Source organism: Brassica oleracea, chromosome C1 (genome assembly GCF_000695525.1).
Source record: "Brassica oleracea var. oleracea cultivar TO1000 chromosome C1, BOL, whole genome shotgun sequence".
NCBI classification, from domain to species: domain Eukaryota; kingdom Viridiplantae; phylum Streptophyta; class Magnoliopsida; order Brassicales; family Brassicaceae; genus Brassica; species Brassica oleracea.
This window is the reverse complement of record NC_027748.1, coordinates 24,665,004-24,677,551: the sequence shown is the minus strand read 5'-3', so window position 1 is coordinate 24,677,551 and position 12,548 is coordinate 24,665,004. Positions and strand designations below refer to the sequence as shown.

Genomic DNA, 12,548 nt, shown 5'->3' with positions numbered 1-12,548 from the left:
AAGAAGATCCAAAGTTATAATTTGTGATTGGAACTCCACAGAGAGAGGTTTTAAGTTGATGAGCTTCCAATGAAAAGGAAGTTTTAACTTTTATGACAAATCTTAGCTCAACTATATCTTCAAATTAGGTGAACAGACTAAATCATCACAATAATTTTGCTTGTTGGATAGACAGAGACAGAGACAACAGCTTTCAAGTGTTAAAGCTCTTTTGTGTCTAGATTAGCTACCTAGAACATGCTGTTGGATTGATTGATAAAAGCAATAGCTTAATTCTCATCCTGAAAACATTCTAATAGAGCTATGTTTCTTGCTATGAGCAAGGCGAGAGCTGATCTAGTGAACTTAGTAAGCATTCATTCAACATGCACATAAAGCTTGACTAGAGCGCGTCGATCGATATCACACTTGAATAATTGATCGACGGTGCAAAAGGTGTATCGATCGATACGTCCATTGGAATATCGATCGACACTTTCTATAGATCAATATAACGAGAGTTGAGATCATAGATCTAGTTAATAGACAACAAGTCAATGCCCGCAAGAGCCGAAAGACTTGTTGATCAAATAGTTGAGCTTTACATTATCATGCATGCAACTCATTAGACATCTATAGGATTATAATTCCAACTTTCCTGAATAAAAATCCTAAGTCTTGCTATTTCCTTTTTAAGCACCAAAACCCCAAAAACCTGCTACTGAAAAAACACTTGTTCAATATAAAACTGCAATTTACTTTTAAATCTCTTAAAACATATTTGCTTAACAAATCATATTAGAATCCTTAGGTTCCCTAGCTCCCTGTGAATTCGATCCCTAAGTAGTACAACTCGACCTCTTATTTGAGAGAGTATAAATAACTCCTTAGGGTAATTTGAGTGGTATCAGTCTTTGTTCAACACCTTCTAAAGGATAAAATAACGCTTTCAATGAAGCCAAAAATAAAACAAACATACGATTAGAAATGTATTAACCCGATAATCCTTTGAAAACATATATATGTTTTTCCAACAACAAAAACACAAAAGAAAAGTTTTAGCATACCGAAAATACAAACACAAAGCAAACAAGACGAACGATCTTCGACTCAATCCTGGTTGATCGAATCCTCAGAAATCTGAGGAAACCGACACCGAAGCCAAACCATATTCGACGTCAAGCGAGACCTCGTGGCGCTTAAGACGTTCAAATTCTTCTTCAAGTTCGTAACCAGCCTCGTTATACTCGGTCAAAGCTTCGATCCGAGCTCGCACCTCCTGCAAACGGATCTTCGTGACCTTTTCCTCTTTCTTCTTCAACAACTTAGCCTTCACTACAGCCAAAACCGCGTCGTATTCCCGAACAAGAGAGCAGCAAGCAAGATGGCACTCCCTGCGGGCTGCAGCGTCACGACCTTCGAGTTCTCGCCTATGCTTCTCCTTCATCGAGTCGAGATCGCCCCAAACCGCGACTTTCTCCATCTCAGTGGCAGCCAATTTCCCCTTCAGTTCCTCAACCTCCATCTCACGTTGCTGATCCTTCGCCCGAGCCGCCTCCAACTTGCCTTGGAGCTGCTGAATTGTGAGAAGGTGGCCTCCGATCTCTTCTCTGCTCGGGAAATCAGCCAGTCGCGTCTCCATCAAAGCGGCATAGACGTTGCTCGCTTCCATAGCCTAAGCACAAAAGAAAAATTGTCATCGTCCCAACGAAACTCCAAAGGCAGTCGCAAGTTAGCTTACCTTAGCATTTGCAACAACCATCTGAATGTAGGCGTCACGTTCCCGCATCTGCTCCAACGAAGGAAGGTCGCACCACCTGGCTTTGATCTTACGCCAGATCAAAGGAAGAAGCTCGGGGTTCTCGAGGATTGAGACCTCGTTATCATACGAAAACGCCAACGAAGATGCCTCCCGCACACGCGGAGGACGGCTGTCTGGATCAATCTGAGAAGTACCTTCGCCAGGAACCCGCCCCTATGAAGGAAGCCCCGAGCTTGATGAATTCGAGTCCACAGATTTAATGTCCTCGAGGACCCCACGGCGAATTCGATGAGTCGTTGAACCGACGTCGTCACCATGAGGTTGACCTCCAACCGAACCAGCTGGAGCATTCGGTGTTGTCCAGTTTCTATCAGCAGGAACGGCGATTGATACCGGTTTAGCCATGAGACCGGGAAACTGAGCCTGCGACCTCGACCTAAGCACCGGCCCCCGTAGAGCTTTCCGAGCTCGCTCTGAAGACCCAGCCACAGAAGACGCATCGGCTCGGTCGGGAAAAGCTTTCTGCTCCCTCACCCCTGAACAAAACAGATTCAAAAATTCTTACGAGGCGGTGATTCGTCAAGAACCCAGCCTAGGCTTAAAAGACCAACTTACTCGTATCTCGACGACCTCTCCCTGGTCGAACGGGAGCCGCTGGCCCAATGGGAGTAGCACAATTTTGCCCCGGCGGAAGGGCATAAGCAGCTCGAATTCGCTCTATGGTAAAAGCGAGCCACTGAGGGTTACCTCGGCGTAGGGTCACAATTAATCCACGAAGCTCGGGAGTCATAGGCGCAAGATCAAAAGGCTCTGCAAATGGATAGAGAAGGATTTAAGACGTTAAAAGCCATTAAAAGTAAACTTCATTCATAAAAAAAAAGATCTTACCGATCTCGCTGGACCACTCCCCTGGGATCCTAGTAAAATCGAAGTCGCCGACTGACGCCACATTTATTTTAAAGACAAAGAATTTATATTTCCACCGGTCATCTCTATTAGGAATGCCGTCCACGACGGAACGACCAGCGCGAGGAGCAAGAATCATTGTGCCCAGAAATCCGTTGTTCCGTTTTATAGTGAACAACTGCTTCAACTCCTTGAGACCAAACTCGAAACCCTCCTCTCTAGCTCGGATCCACGAGGTCAAGAAGTAATGAAAGAAATTGGGACTCATCTGAGCAAAAGCCATCCCAAGCTCTACTAGTGCCTCCATAAGAAAACGAGGAATAGGGAACAATAAACGGGCATCCTTGAAGTGCGACATGTACGCCCCACAATACCCGGGCCTCACAATCTCAGGAGTCTCTTCATCTGAGAGAGAGATTTCTACGGCGTAATCGACTCCCCAAAGCTCGTAGATGTCGTCGATGTCTCTCCCTTTGAGAATTTTCGGGGGGAGATGAGGGCCGAACCTTTCGTTTACCATGATTCCGAAACAAGTTGAAAATCTAAGAGAAATGTGATAATGACGAAAACATAATCGTCGTGTTAGAGAAGACGATACACTCAGAAAAAAATAATATATAAATACGTACACAGAAAACGGTTCCCGGAAGGATTAATCATAACCGGCCACGAACAGTCGATCTTAGCCACACGATTCAAAAAATGGCCGACAAGTCAAATCGAGCCGATGCGCGTGACGTCCCACTTCCCGAGAATTGCGACGACATTGGAGAATTCCATTAATAAGTTCTCACCCTTTCAGTTTCCCAGTAAACCAAAAGGGCTGGGGGACAAATGTTGGATCCAATTTTGGTCCATATATCAAATGAGACGATATCGGTATGGGCCGCGCGATCCTGAACGAATAAGAAGCCCACGACGAACTCTCCGAGAGATGGAAGGTCCAGAGATCGAGATAAGGGCTACGGAGATCACGGAGACTCGCGACTATAAAGGAAGATCGAAGACCAAGGAGACGGGGACGGAGAAAAACCCTAGAGAGAGCTACACACATACTTCGACCTCATTTCACCTCGTTTTAAGTCTTTTCTCTTATCGATTTCGTTTGTAACATCGGATCTCGTTTCTCTCATTGTATTCGATCTTATTGATCAATAAAATCCATCTTTGCCTATTGGAATCTGATTATATCGTTATGTTCGATATCGTTGCCCACATCACTTTTTTTCCCCTAGATTAAACCCTCGATCACTATCAAATACTTAGTGTAGATTTTAGGATTTACACTGCGGATGCGTCCGTAAGAATATTCCGGAGATTGCTTGTCATGGACTGCATTTCTCATCCGAAAATTAGGTATGTGTCTTTAATAGACTCGGGTTTAACCCTTTATTTAACAAAAAAAAATAAATTTGATTGTATGCATAAATAGAAGTCTGGGCGGCGGAAACCAACGTGGGTTCCTTCGTGGAACTTCCTTGTGTTCAGGAGCCACAACCAAGTTATAAAGCTTTCTTTCACTTTTCAACATGTCGTCATCTCAGTGTATTTTATCATCTTTAGTTTCCGCAATATAAAGTGTCTATTTATATGCATGCGCATACTTATTTTTTTTTAAAACAAATTCTCAAAACACTGTAATGCTTCCATTTCAAAACTAAGTTTTTGTTTTAAAATATATAACTATAAATTATGTAATAATTCTAGCTACGTCATTCACATCATTTACAAATTGTAAAAATATATTGTCATAAATAAAAGCTATGAATACTTATATATAATAAGAAATTTAAAATGCTTTTTGCTTCTTTTTTTAATTTTATTTTTTCTTTTTTGGAAATTATGATGCTAATTATCATACTTTTTTTCTCTCAAATCTTGTTTTTGATGTCCACGAAAATGCTCAGACTTGAGGAGATTGAATAAAAATGGGAATCAAATGTTTAGTAGTATGAGATGTGGCTCTCTAGTTAAGTATATGCTTTAACAATAATAATATTTGACAAAAATCTTAAATTAATCTGATATATCTTAAATATGTCATTATGTCCTACATATGCAAAATCGGTTCAACAAAACCAAAAACAAAAATAAGTGAGTGGTAGTGACTGGTAGGGCCATATGGTGGATTTGTTGATGGTGATGGTGCCTTTGACTTTATTCTAATGAATCTATTGACCACTTTGCTTTTCTATGTTTTGGTTTATTTTGATTCCCTCTTTTAATTTGTGTAATTTTGTCATATTATTTAATTTGGAAATGGTATATTCTTAAAAGCATGGCTGCTTTGTCGGACACATGTGAGTCGGAAATGTAGTTAATAACACATCCACAAACACATAATAAAGTCAATCAAGTGAACACTGGCATTGAAAATTTCTCCATGTTACATATACGATCAATGTTGAAAAAGTAGTATAGCGTTTTTTGTTCAAGAGCTTCAGTTCAAAATAATAATGCTTTAAAAGGACTTACGGTCGGACCGGCAAACTCCACAGCCAAGTTTCTAATGCAATTCAGTTACAAAAGCTAAGACACGCTTATTGGAATCATTTAAAACTTAGGAAAACCCTTACGTCCGTACTATATTTGAGATAGTTATCGTACAAAAAAAACCATTTTATATAAATAAGTAGGGGTATAGCCCTGGGACGGATCCGGATATCCGGAAAATTTAGGGTATCCGGATCCGGATCTGGATTCGTCGGATCCGTGGATTTAGTATCCGGATCCGAATTCGTGGTTTCCGGATATCCGGATTTCGGATATCCGTCTCGATATTCTATTATCCGCGGATATCCGGATCCGAATCCGTCAAAATAATTAAAAATAATTTTTTTAACAAAAAAATACTAATTTTTTTAATATAATACATAAATTAAATATTTATAAATATATTTATATATGTTTATTATATTGTAAAAACTAAAATATAATATTATAATATTATAAGATTAATTCATGTATAAATACTAATATATCAAATATAAATATTAGGAAAATTTAAAAATTTAATGTATTTTAAAAATACGGATCCGGATCCGGATCCGAATATCCGGAACTAAAAAATCGAATATCCGGACCTAAAAATTAAGATATCCGGATCCGGATTCGGTTTGCACGGATCCGAGATTTTACTATCCGGATTCGGATCCGAGCACCCCGGATATCCTATTTTCGGAGCGGATCCGGAGCGGATCTCGGATCGAATCCGGATCTCGGATAATAAGTCCCAGACCTAGGGGTGGACACTGATACTCAATATTCGGCTTGTACGTGCTACTCGTCTTGTACTGGTCCGTAAAATGAAGTATTTGAAACGATCAAGCCAACTATCAATTACTGTGGATGAATAACTTGCAAGCACAAGTCCAATATCAAATGTTTAAAAAATTAACTTCTGGTTACTTGGATTTGTTACTCGTTCATAAATTTTCTTTTGCGCAACATTGGCATAAGTTTTTAGTCTCAAAATCTTGGTCCACTTAATTTTTTAATTAGTTGACCATAATTTTTTTTGCTTGGCTGATACACACTGTTTGCCATTTTTCTCTGTAAAGTCAAGTACTCAACATTATCAGATCGGTAATAAACCAACAAATCTTATTATTTTCTAGTATAATTGAAGCATCAAATGTTTTTATATCTTTTCACCTATCTCCTTACTTGCCCTATTACATATTATTCGCTACTCGTTCTAAAAAATTCTTGTTATCCGTTAAAAAGTTATTATATGTTAAAAATATTTTATTTTTACTTATATTGTAACTGAAAACAGATAAAAAAAATATAGCAAAATCAATATACTTCTTTTTGTATATAGTTGTAATTTTATATTAGTTACTCACAAGTAAAAAATAACTTAAATTTTTTTTATCTACATTGTAACTGAAAACAGATAAAAATATTAGATTTGATAAAACAAAGTCCATTGATAAAAAAAAGATAACAAAATTAATATAATTCTTTTTGTATGTAGTTGTATTTTTATTTTAGTTACTCGCAATTAATAAATAACTTAAAAACAAGTATTTGATTTTGGCAAGTAATAAGCGGAATCAACAAATTTGCAAATATAAAATTTTCCGTCGAGTACTTGATATAGCAAGTCTTTTATCAAGTACCAAGTCCAAGTTCTAAATACAATTACTTGAACGAGTTAAACCAAGTACCAAACCTAAAAAAATAGCAAGTATTTACTTGAACGAGTTAATAAGGGTGATTCTATATTTGCAGGGATAGTTGAAGATTTTGGATTTGTGAGTGTGACTGACATCATCTTATGCTTAGGATGTAAACGTGTATTATATGTTTTGAAATCTTAACATTATGCATATATGGTCAAACATGCATAGAATCCTATTTACATTTTATATTCGACTTTAAAAGAGGGGGAGAAAAGTCAATTAAGAATATCTTTTGTCAAATCATTAGTGTGCTTTAAGAAATTTTTACAACTACAGACACTTTACTTTATGAATTTTTATTTACACTTTAAGACACATTGAACTTGTCACACACATTTTGTGTGTCTAAAGACTCCAATACCCTTATTGTCTCTCTTTTTACATTCTCTCTCGTTACCTCTTTTTTGATAACTAATCAATAATATTTTTTTTTATAATAAAATCTCACAAACTACAATCCTCTCGTCGATGAAATCCGTAATCTTCTTGTCCATGAAATCCCTAACACCACCGATGAAGCCTTTCTCTCTATCGTCGATGGAGCCAAATCCCTAACCCAATCAATGGAACTCCGGAGGAGAAAGAAGGTCTTGTATCTTAGATCTGTAAATTCTCTGACTTTTGTGGTGATTCCGGTAACTCGAGATGTCATGATGCGATGAGTGAGGAACAAGTCTGTCCATGGAAAGAGAAAGATAATGGAGAAGATGAGTTTGAGGAGAAACGGGATGGATTGTGGATTCAAACTCGGGCATGGTGGTGGTGAGTGAGGAACGAGTCGGTCCATGGAGAAGAAATGTTATGTTTACTGGATAGATCGAGCGACATTGAGTACAGTCGTTTTATGTGGAGTTGGTAGAGAGCGACAAGAAGCATAGGTGGTGGTCAGGAACGTTGGTTTGAGAGAGATTTCCATTGGTAGGAAATTGAAAGCTTTGATCTTTATGGTTGATTTATATTATCCATACTTCAAAGTAAAAGTCCAAAGTCTTTCTCCAACACCAATCTCTTGTTTCAGTTAAAGTTTCCTCCTTTTATTTTTGTTTTTGTTTTTGTGATGATGATTTTTTTTTGCAACAGAGGTTATGGATGTGGATGGCCACCATGAAAAATTATGTCGCTGTTCAGCTACTCTCCTCCCTCCGTCACGCAACCAACTCTTCTTCTCAAGTCGCCTATTCACCGTGGTCACCTCATCTCAGATTGCCGTCTTAGCTTCCAATGCGGTGAGTTTTCACGCCGTGCTCAGCTCCTCCTTCGTGTTGTGCTTTCAGCTCGTGCTCGCCGTCTCCGTGCACCGTAACAGACTTGCCGTCTTCTCTCCTAGGTCGAAGATTGAAAACTAGCCAACAATGGTGAAGTTCATATTATTTTCACATCAGATCCTTCATATTTTGTAGTTTTTTTTTTTTTTTACCCCAAATTCTTTGGCATGCAAAAATATCCTCTTGATTTCATCTCAAACTTTTAATTCTACACTTTTATCCACAAAAAAAATTTCCATATAATCTTCCGAACTATGTTTTTGATAAATACAATTCAAACACTCATCCACTAGATTAATTTATCTCATCCACTGCAATATTAACACATGTCCACTAATTTTTTTCTCGTAACACAAACATACAACAAAAATTGTGTGGACGAGTGTTTGAATTGTATTTGGCAAAAACATGAGTGGGCAAAACTTTCATGCTGCAACTTCATCCATCTATGTAAAACCCATCCACACATGACCGTTTTATACACCACTATCTCATATAGACACCATCTCAACATCACCCGTACACACATCACCTGTCCACACATCACATGTCCATATATCCCGTCCATGCATCATCCATCCACAAAAATGTTCATTAAGGATAAAATTGTCTAGAATTTACTGCTGGCCCACAACAAAGTGTCTCACATGTAAGATGTGCCTCTGAATGTAAGAGAAAGACAAAAAGTGCCCCTCAATGTAATCAACTCATGCTTTAAACTAGTGTGAAATTAAATAACCTTGTTTCAAGTGCAGTTCTGTGGTTGTTAAAGGGCGGCTTTTCTTAGCCTTCGAAGTCATTGCAAAACAATGTCCCGATTAATTTAGATTGTTAATCCAATTTGCAAGCAAATATACTTTACAAAAAATCAGAATACAAATAAGTGCTGTACATTCAACAATGGACCACTATGAGAGCTTTAGGGCCGGCTTTGTTATATTGTATGTTTCACCTTCAACAGAGATAACAATCGACCAATATTTTGGAATCTCCTTTAACACATACAATATTCATCGTTCATTGATAGTCTATTATAGCATTTTTTTCCATTTTAGTCTACACGAGCAACAAAATATGAACGAGTGTCCCACTTGTTTGTTCCCAAAGGAAAGACAAATCTATTACGGTATGTATTTATGTGAATGGAGAACTCACAAGAATGTCTATTTCCTGTAAATGAATAAGATTTTGCGTAGCTAGTTAAACGACAAATATAAAGCAGATGATAAATTTTTTAATGAAATTATTTTGTCAATATGAGATAGAATTGAACTGTAACATTCAAAATGTCGATTTACTAACAGCTTGCTACATTTGCATGACACTATTATATTTAAATATATTTTAGAACAGAACCCTTCAAACAATTTAAGACGGTCTTGGAATTATTATATGAATACTTTATGGTGTAAATTAAATCACTACTATTATGTTGATAAATAGACGGTCGAAAAGCAATCAATGTGGCCATTGTCCACACATTTTAAATTCAACAAACGGCGGCATAACCAATCTCATGTCCCTATAAATACAGTATCTTGGGGGCATTCTTACTCCATATTTCCAGCACAACTACTCATATATACAAACTCCTATAAACCTTAGTTCTATTTCCTAAAAAAAAAAATGAAGCTATTGGCTGTCATTGTGACCAATATCATCATCTTGATAATATTTGACCAAGCACCGATCACCACTGAAGCAAGAAAGTTGAGGAAAACAATCGGCCAAGACCATTTCAAAGCTGGATCTACGGGTCAATTTGTGCGTGCTTCTCCAGGAAACAAACCTGGCATAGGACATAAAAAAGATAATGCAAATGTTGAAGGGTTTCAAGGTGACTTCAAGCCCACGGAAGGAAGAAAGTTGCAGAAAACTAACGGTAAAGATAATTTCAAACCCGGGGTTACAGACGATTTTGCACCCACTGCTCCAGGAAACAGTCCAGGGGTGGGGCATAAGAAAGCGCATGCAAATGTTAAGGGGTTTAAAGATGACTTCAAGCCCAAGGAAGGGAAAATGTTTGAGAAAATGAACGATCAATATCATTTAAAAACCGGAACTACCGACGACTTCGCACCTACTTCTCCGGGAAACAGTCCCGGTATGGGTCATAAGAAAGGAGATGACTTCAAGCCTACGACACCAGGACACAGCCCCGGAATTGGCCATGCCGTCAAGAATGATGAGCCTAAAGCTTAACTGTATCTTCATTTTATACATTATTTTACGATACTATTTTAAATTTGCTAGAAGATTATTAATATTGTGATGGATTCATAATTCTAGATCATGAACAAAAATACGGTTATTAATTGTTTCTTAAAATCTAAATTATATTGATATTGTATGCGTTTATAATATGTTGATATTGTAGTTTTTTACAGCGTGTTGATATTATAATTGATAATGAATATTTAGTAATTGTTATATCCGACGTAATGTTGGTATAGAATAATATTTTTGCCACCATGGTAGATATATACTTCAACGGTACGTGAAATGAAGGCCTTGACTGCTGAGATATTCGAAAACAATGAATTGTAGAAGATTAGTATTATTAGCACGTCCATCTTGTTATACACACTTAAATAGGAGTTTAAACAGGGTCAACAAAGCTATAATAAATGGATGGTCTAAAGATTTTCAAATTGGGGAAACGAACTGCTCTTTGGCATAATATAGATTAAATATATTTCTTTTGAAAATATATACCATTTTGGTTTAAGAAAACAACACATTCGTAGCAGAAGTGAGCATGTATCTTTAGGCCTAATCTGACTTCTAAATTTTGCAGTTATTTTGTTAATTTTTGTTGCCGTGGCCAAGAAGTTGGTGCATCATATATGATATGTACTTGTACTTGTACATTTTTCTGTTTGATTTTTTTATAGTGCTTGTGCTGTTGTGCAGTAATCTCACGATGGGGGAGACTTAGAAAGACATCTTAAAAAGTAAAATCATAATTATAAGCCATAGTTATCAAAACTTTGTTTGAACGGGATTCAGTCGACTAAGATGAAAGAAGTCAGAAATGGGATGACTAAAGACATTTTATTTAGATTTAGTCTGAAGGGCTGCAAGAGTGACAGGAAAATAAAAGAGCAACAAGATCGAAGAGTAACAAGATCAGAGAGATCGCCTAAAAACCCTAGATCTAGCCACTTGGTCTGTTCAATGGTCCAAAAGTCCTCTCCTTCTTGCTTCCCTTTCACCTTTTATAGGACTCCTGCCCTTGATGCCCTAATTTCGTATCTCTTTGGGCCTTGATGCGAGAGGCCGAGTATGCGGGCCTGGACAAGGTTCTCTCCAAGCCGGGTACTTCTGGTCGGCTTACCCGACCGGCTAAAAGCACTCTAAGGTCGAGCTGATACGTTTGGCCGCCGAGCCGACCAAACTGATCCAACTTGCTGGATTATGGCCTGTTATTCGATGGGCCTTGTGGAGGGGTGTAATCCATCTCCTACAATAAGTCCCCCTCCAGTTCACTTGTGAGCGACATGGCGGTCTCAGTGAATTTGTGGGTCAGGTTTATTCGGATAGTCGGCTCTAATACAAGGGATAACCCTTCCCGTTTAGTCGTCGGTATGTGCTTTTAGTCGCTTGATGTTCTGTAGGTGTCTCTGGTCGCTCAGAGTAGCGCTTGCCTTGACTCACTTTTATAGTGGGATACAGTTTTACTCGGGTGATAGATCATCTTGGATAAAGCGACGGAGATCGGTTTTGCTGGTTAATTGGGGACCGGTTTAAATCAAGACCAGGAATTGATTCCGGCCTGACAACCTGATTGAAAATCGGTTCGAGCGAGAAACCAAACCGTCGCGAGTAGGTTTCTGGGCATTTAGGCGGCCTTTTGAGGCCCATTTAGGCCTGTTTAGACCTAATGATTGTGCCCGGAGAACGTGCCTTCGTTTTTGCGATAAATAGATCTTTCTCCTTTGCTTTCGTCATTCTTCTCTAAAGATTCAGGTATCCCATTTTCTCTCCCTTCTCTCTACTTTTGCTTTCTCTCTCTAGATAGGTTTTTCTTCGTATAGACTCGTTGGTATCGTTCGACGGTTATAGTCGTCCCCTGAATTAAGGAACATGCCTCCGAGAAGTCGATTGTCGCGAGAAGAGAAAGGGAAGGACATCGCAGATTCTCCGAGTCCGACCAGAGATGTGTCAGCGACCAGTAGTCCTTTGGTCACGATGCTCTTCGGGACACGAAAAACATGACTCTATGCTCTTCGGGACACGAAAAACATGACTCTATCTCAGCGTCTTTTGGTCGCTGATGCTCATAGGATGATTCGTGATGAAGACGCCGATCGTGTTGAAGTCGGGAGCAGTGATGTGAGCGGAAGTGAGGATAGAGGGAGAGATCAAGGCGATACTGCGACTGGTTCCGAACATGGCGACGCTGATGAGTCTGATCGGTCTCCGACGCCTTTGAGACAGGTCCGCAAG

The 12,548-nt window shown here is 38.6% G+C and overlaps 3 protein-coding genes across 3 annotated transcripts in view; 2 read left to right on the top strand and 1 right to left on the bottom strand.

Annotated features, from left to right (window-relative positions):
* Positions 1–1,111: 1,111 nt before the first annotated feature.
* LOC106335744 lies at positions 1,112–3,167 on the bottom strand. Its single transcript, XM_013774345.1, has 5 exons — positions 2,630–3,167; positions 2,357–2,551; positions 2,015–2,277; positions 1,721–1,954; positions 1,112–1,654 (listed from the first exon to the last, which is right to left on the bottom strand). Exons 1-5 carry the CDS (start codon positions 3,165–3,167, stop codon positions 1,112–1,114), a joined length of 1,773 nt encoding a protein of 590 aa, XP_013629799.1.
* A 6,558-nt stretch (positions 3,168–9,725) lies between these two features.
* LOC106335735 lies at positions 9,726–10,301 on the top strand. Its single transcript, XM_013774336.1, has one exon. The coding sequence runs from the start codon at positions 9,726–9,728 to the stop codon at positions 10,299–10,301; it is 576 nt and encodes a 191-aa protein (XP_013629790.1).
* Positions 10,302–12,344: 2,043 nt separating this feature from the next.
* The window catches only part of LOC106335727 (uncharacterized protein At3g60930, chloroplastic-like), a 3,015-nt gene continuing 2,811 nt past the window's right edge, over positions 12,345–12,548 (top strand). The window contains exon 1 of the mRNA XM_013774327.1: positions 12,345–12,517. Within this exon, the coding sequence (XP_013629781.1) occupies positions 12,345–12,517 (173 nt within the window). The remainder of the gene's footprint in view (positions 12,518–12,548) is intronic.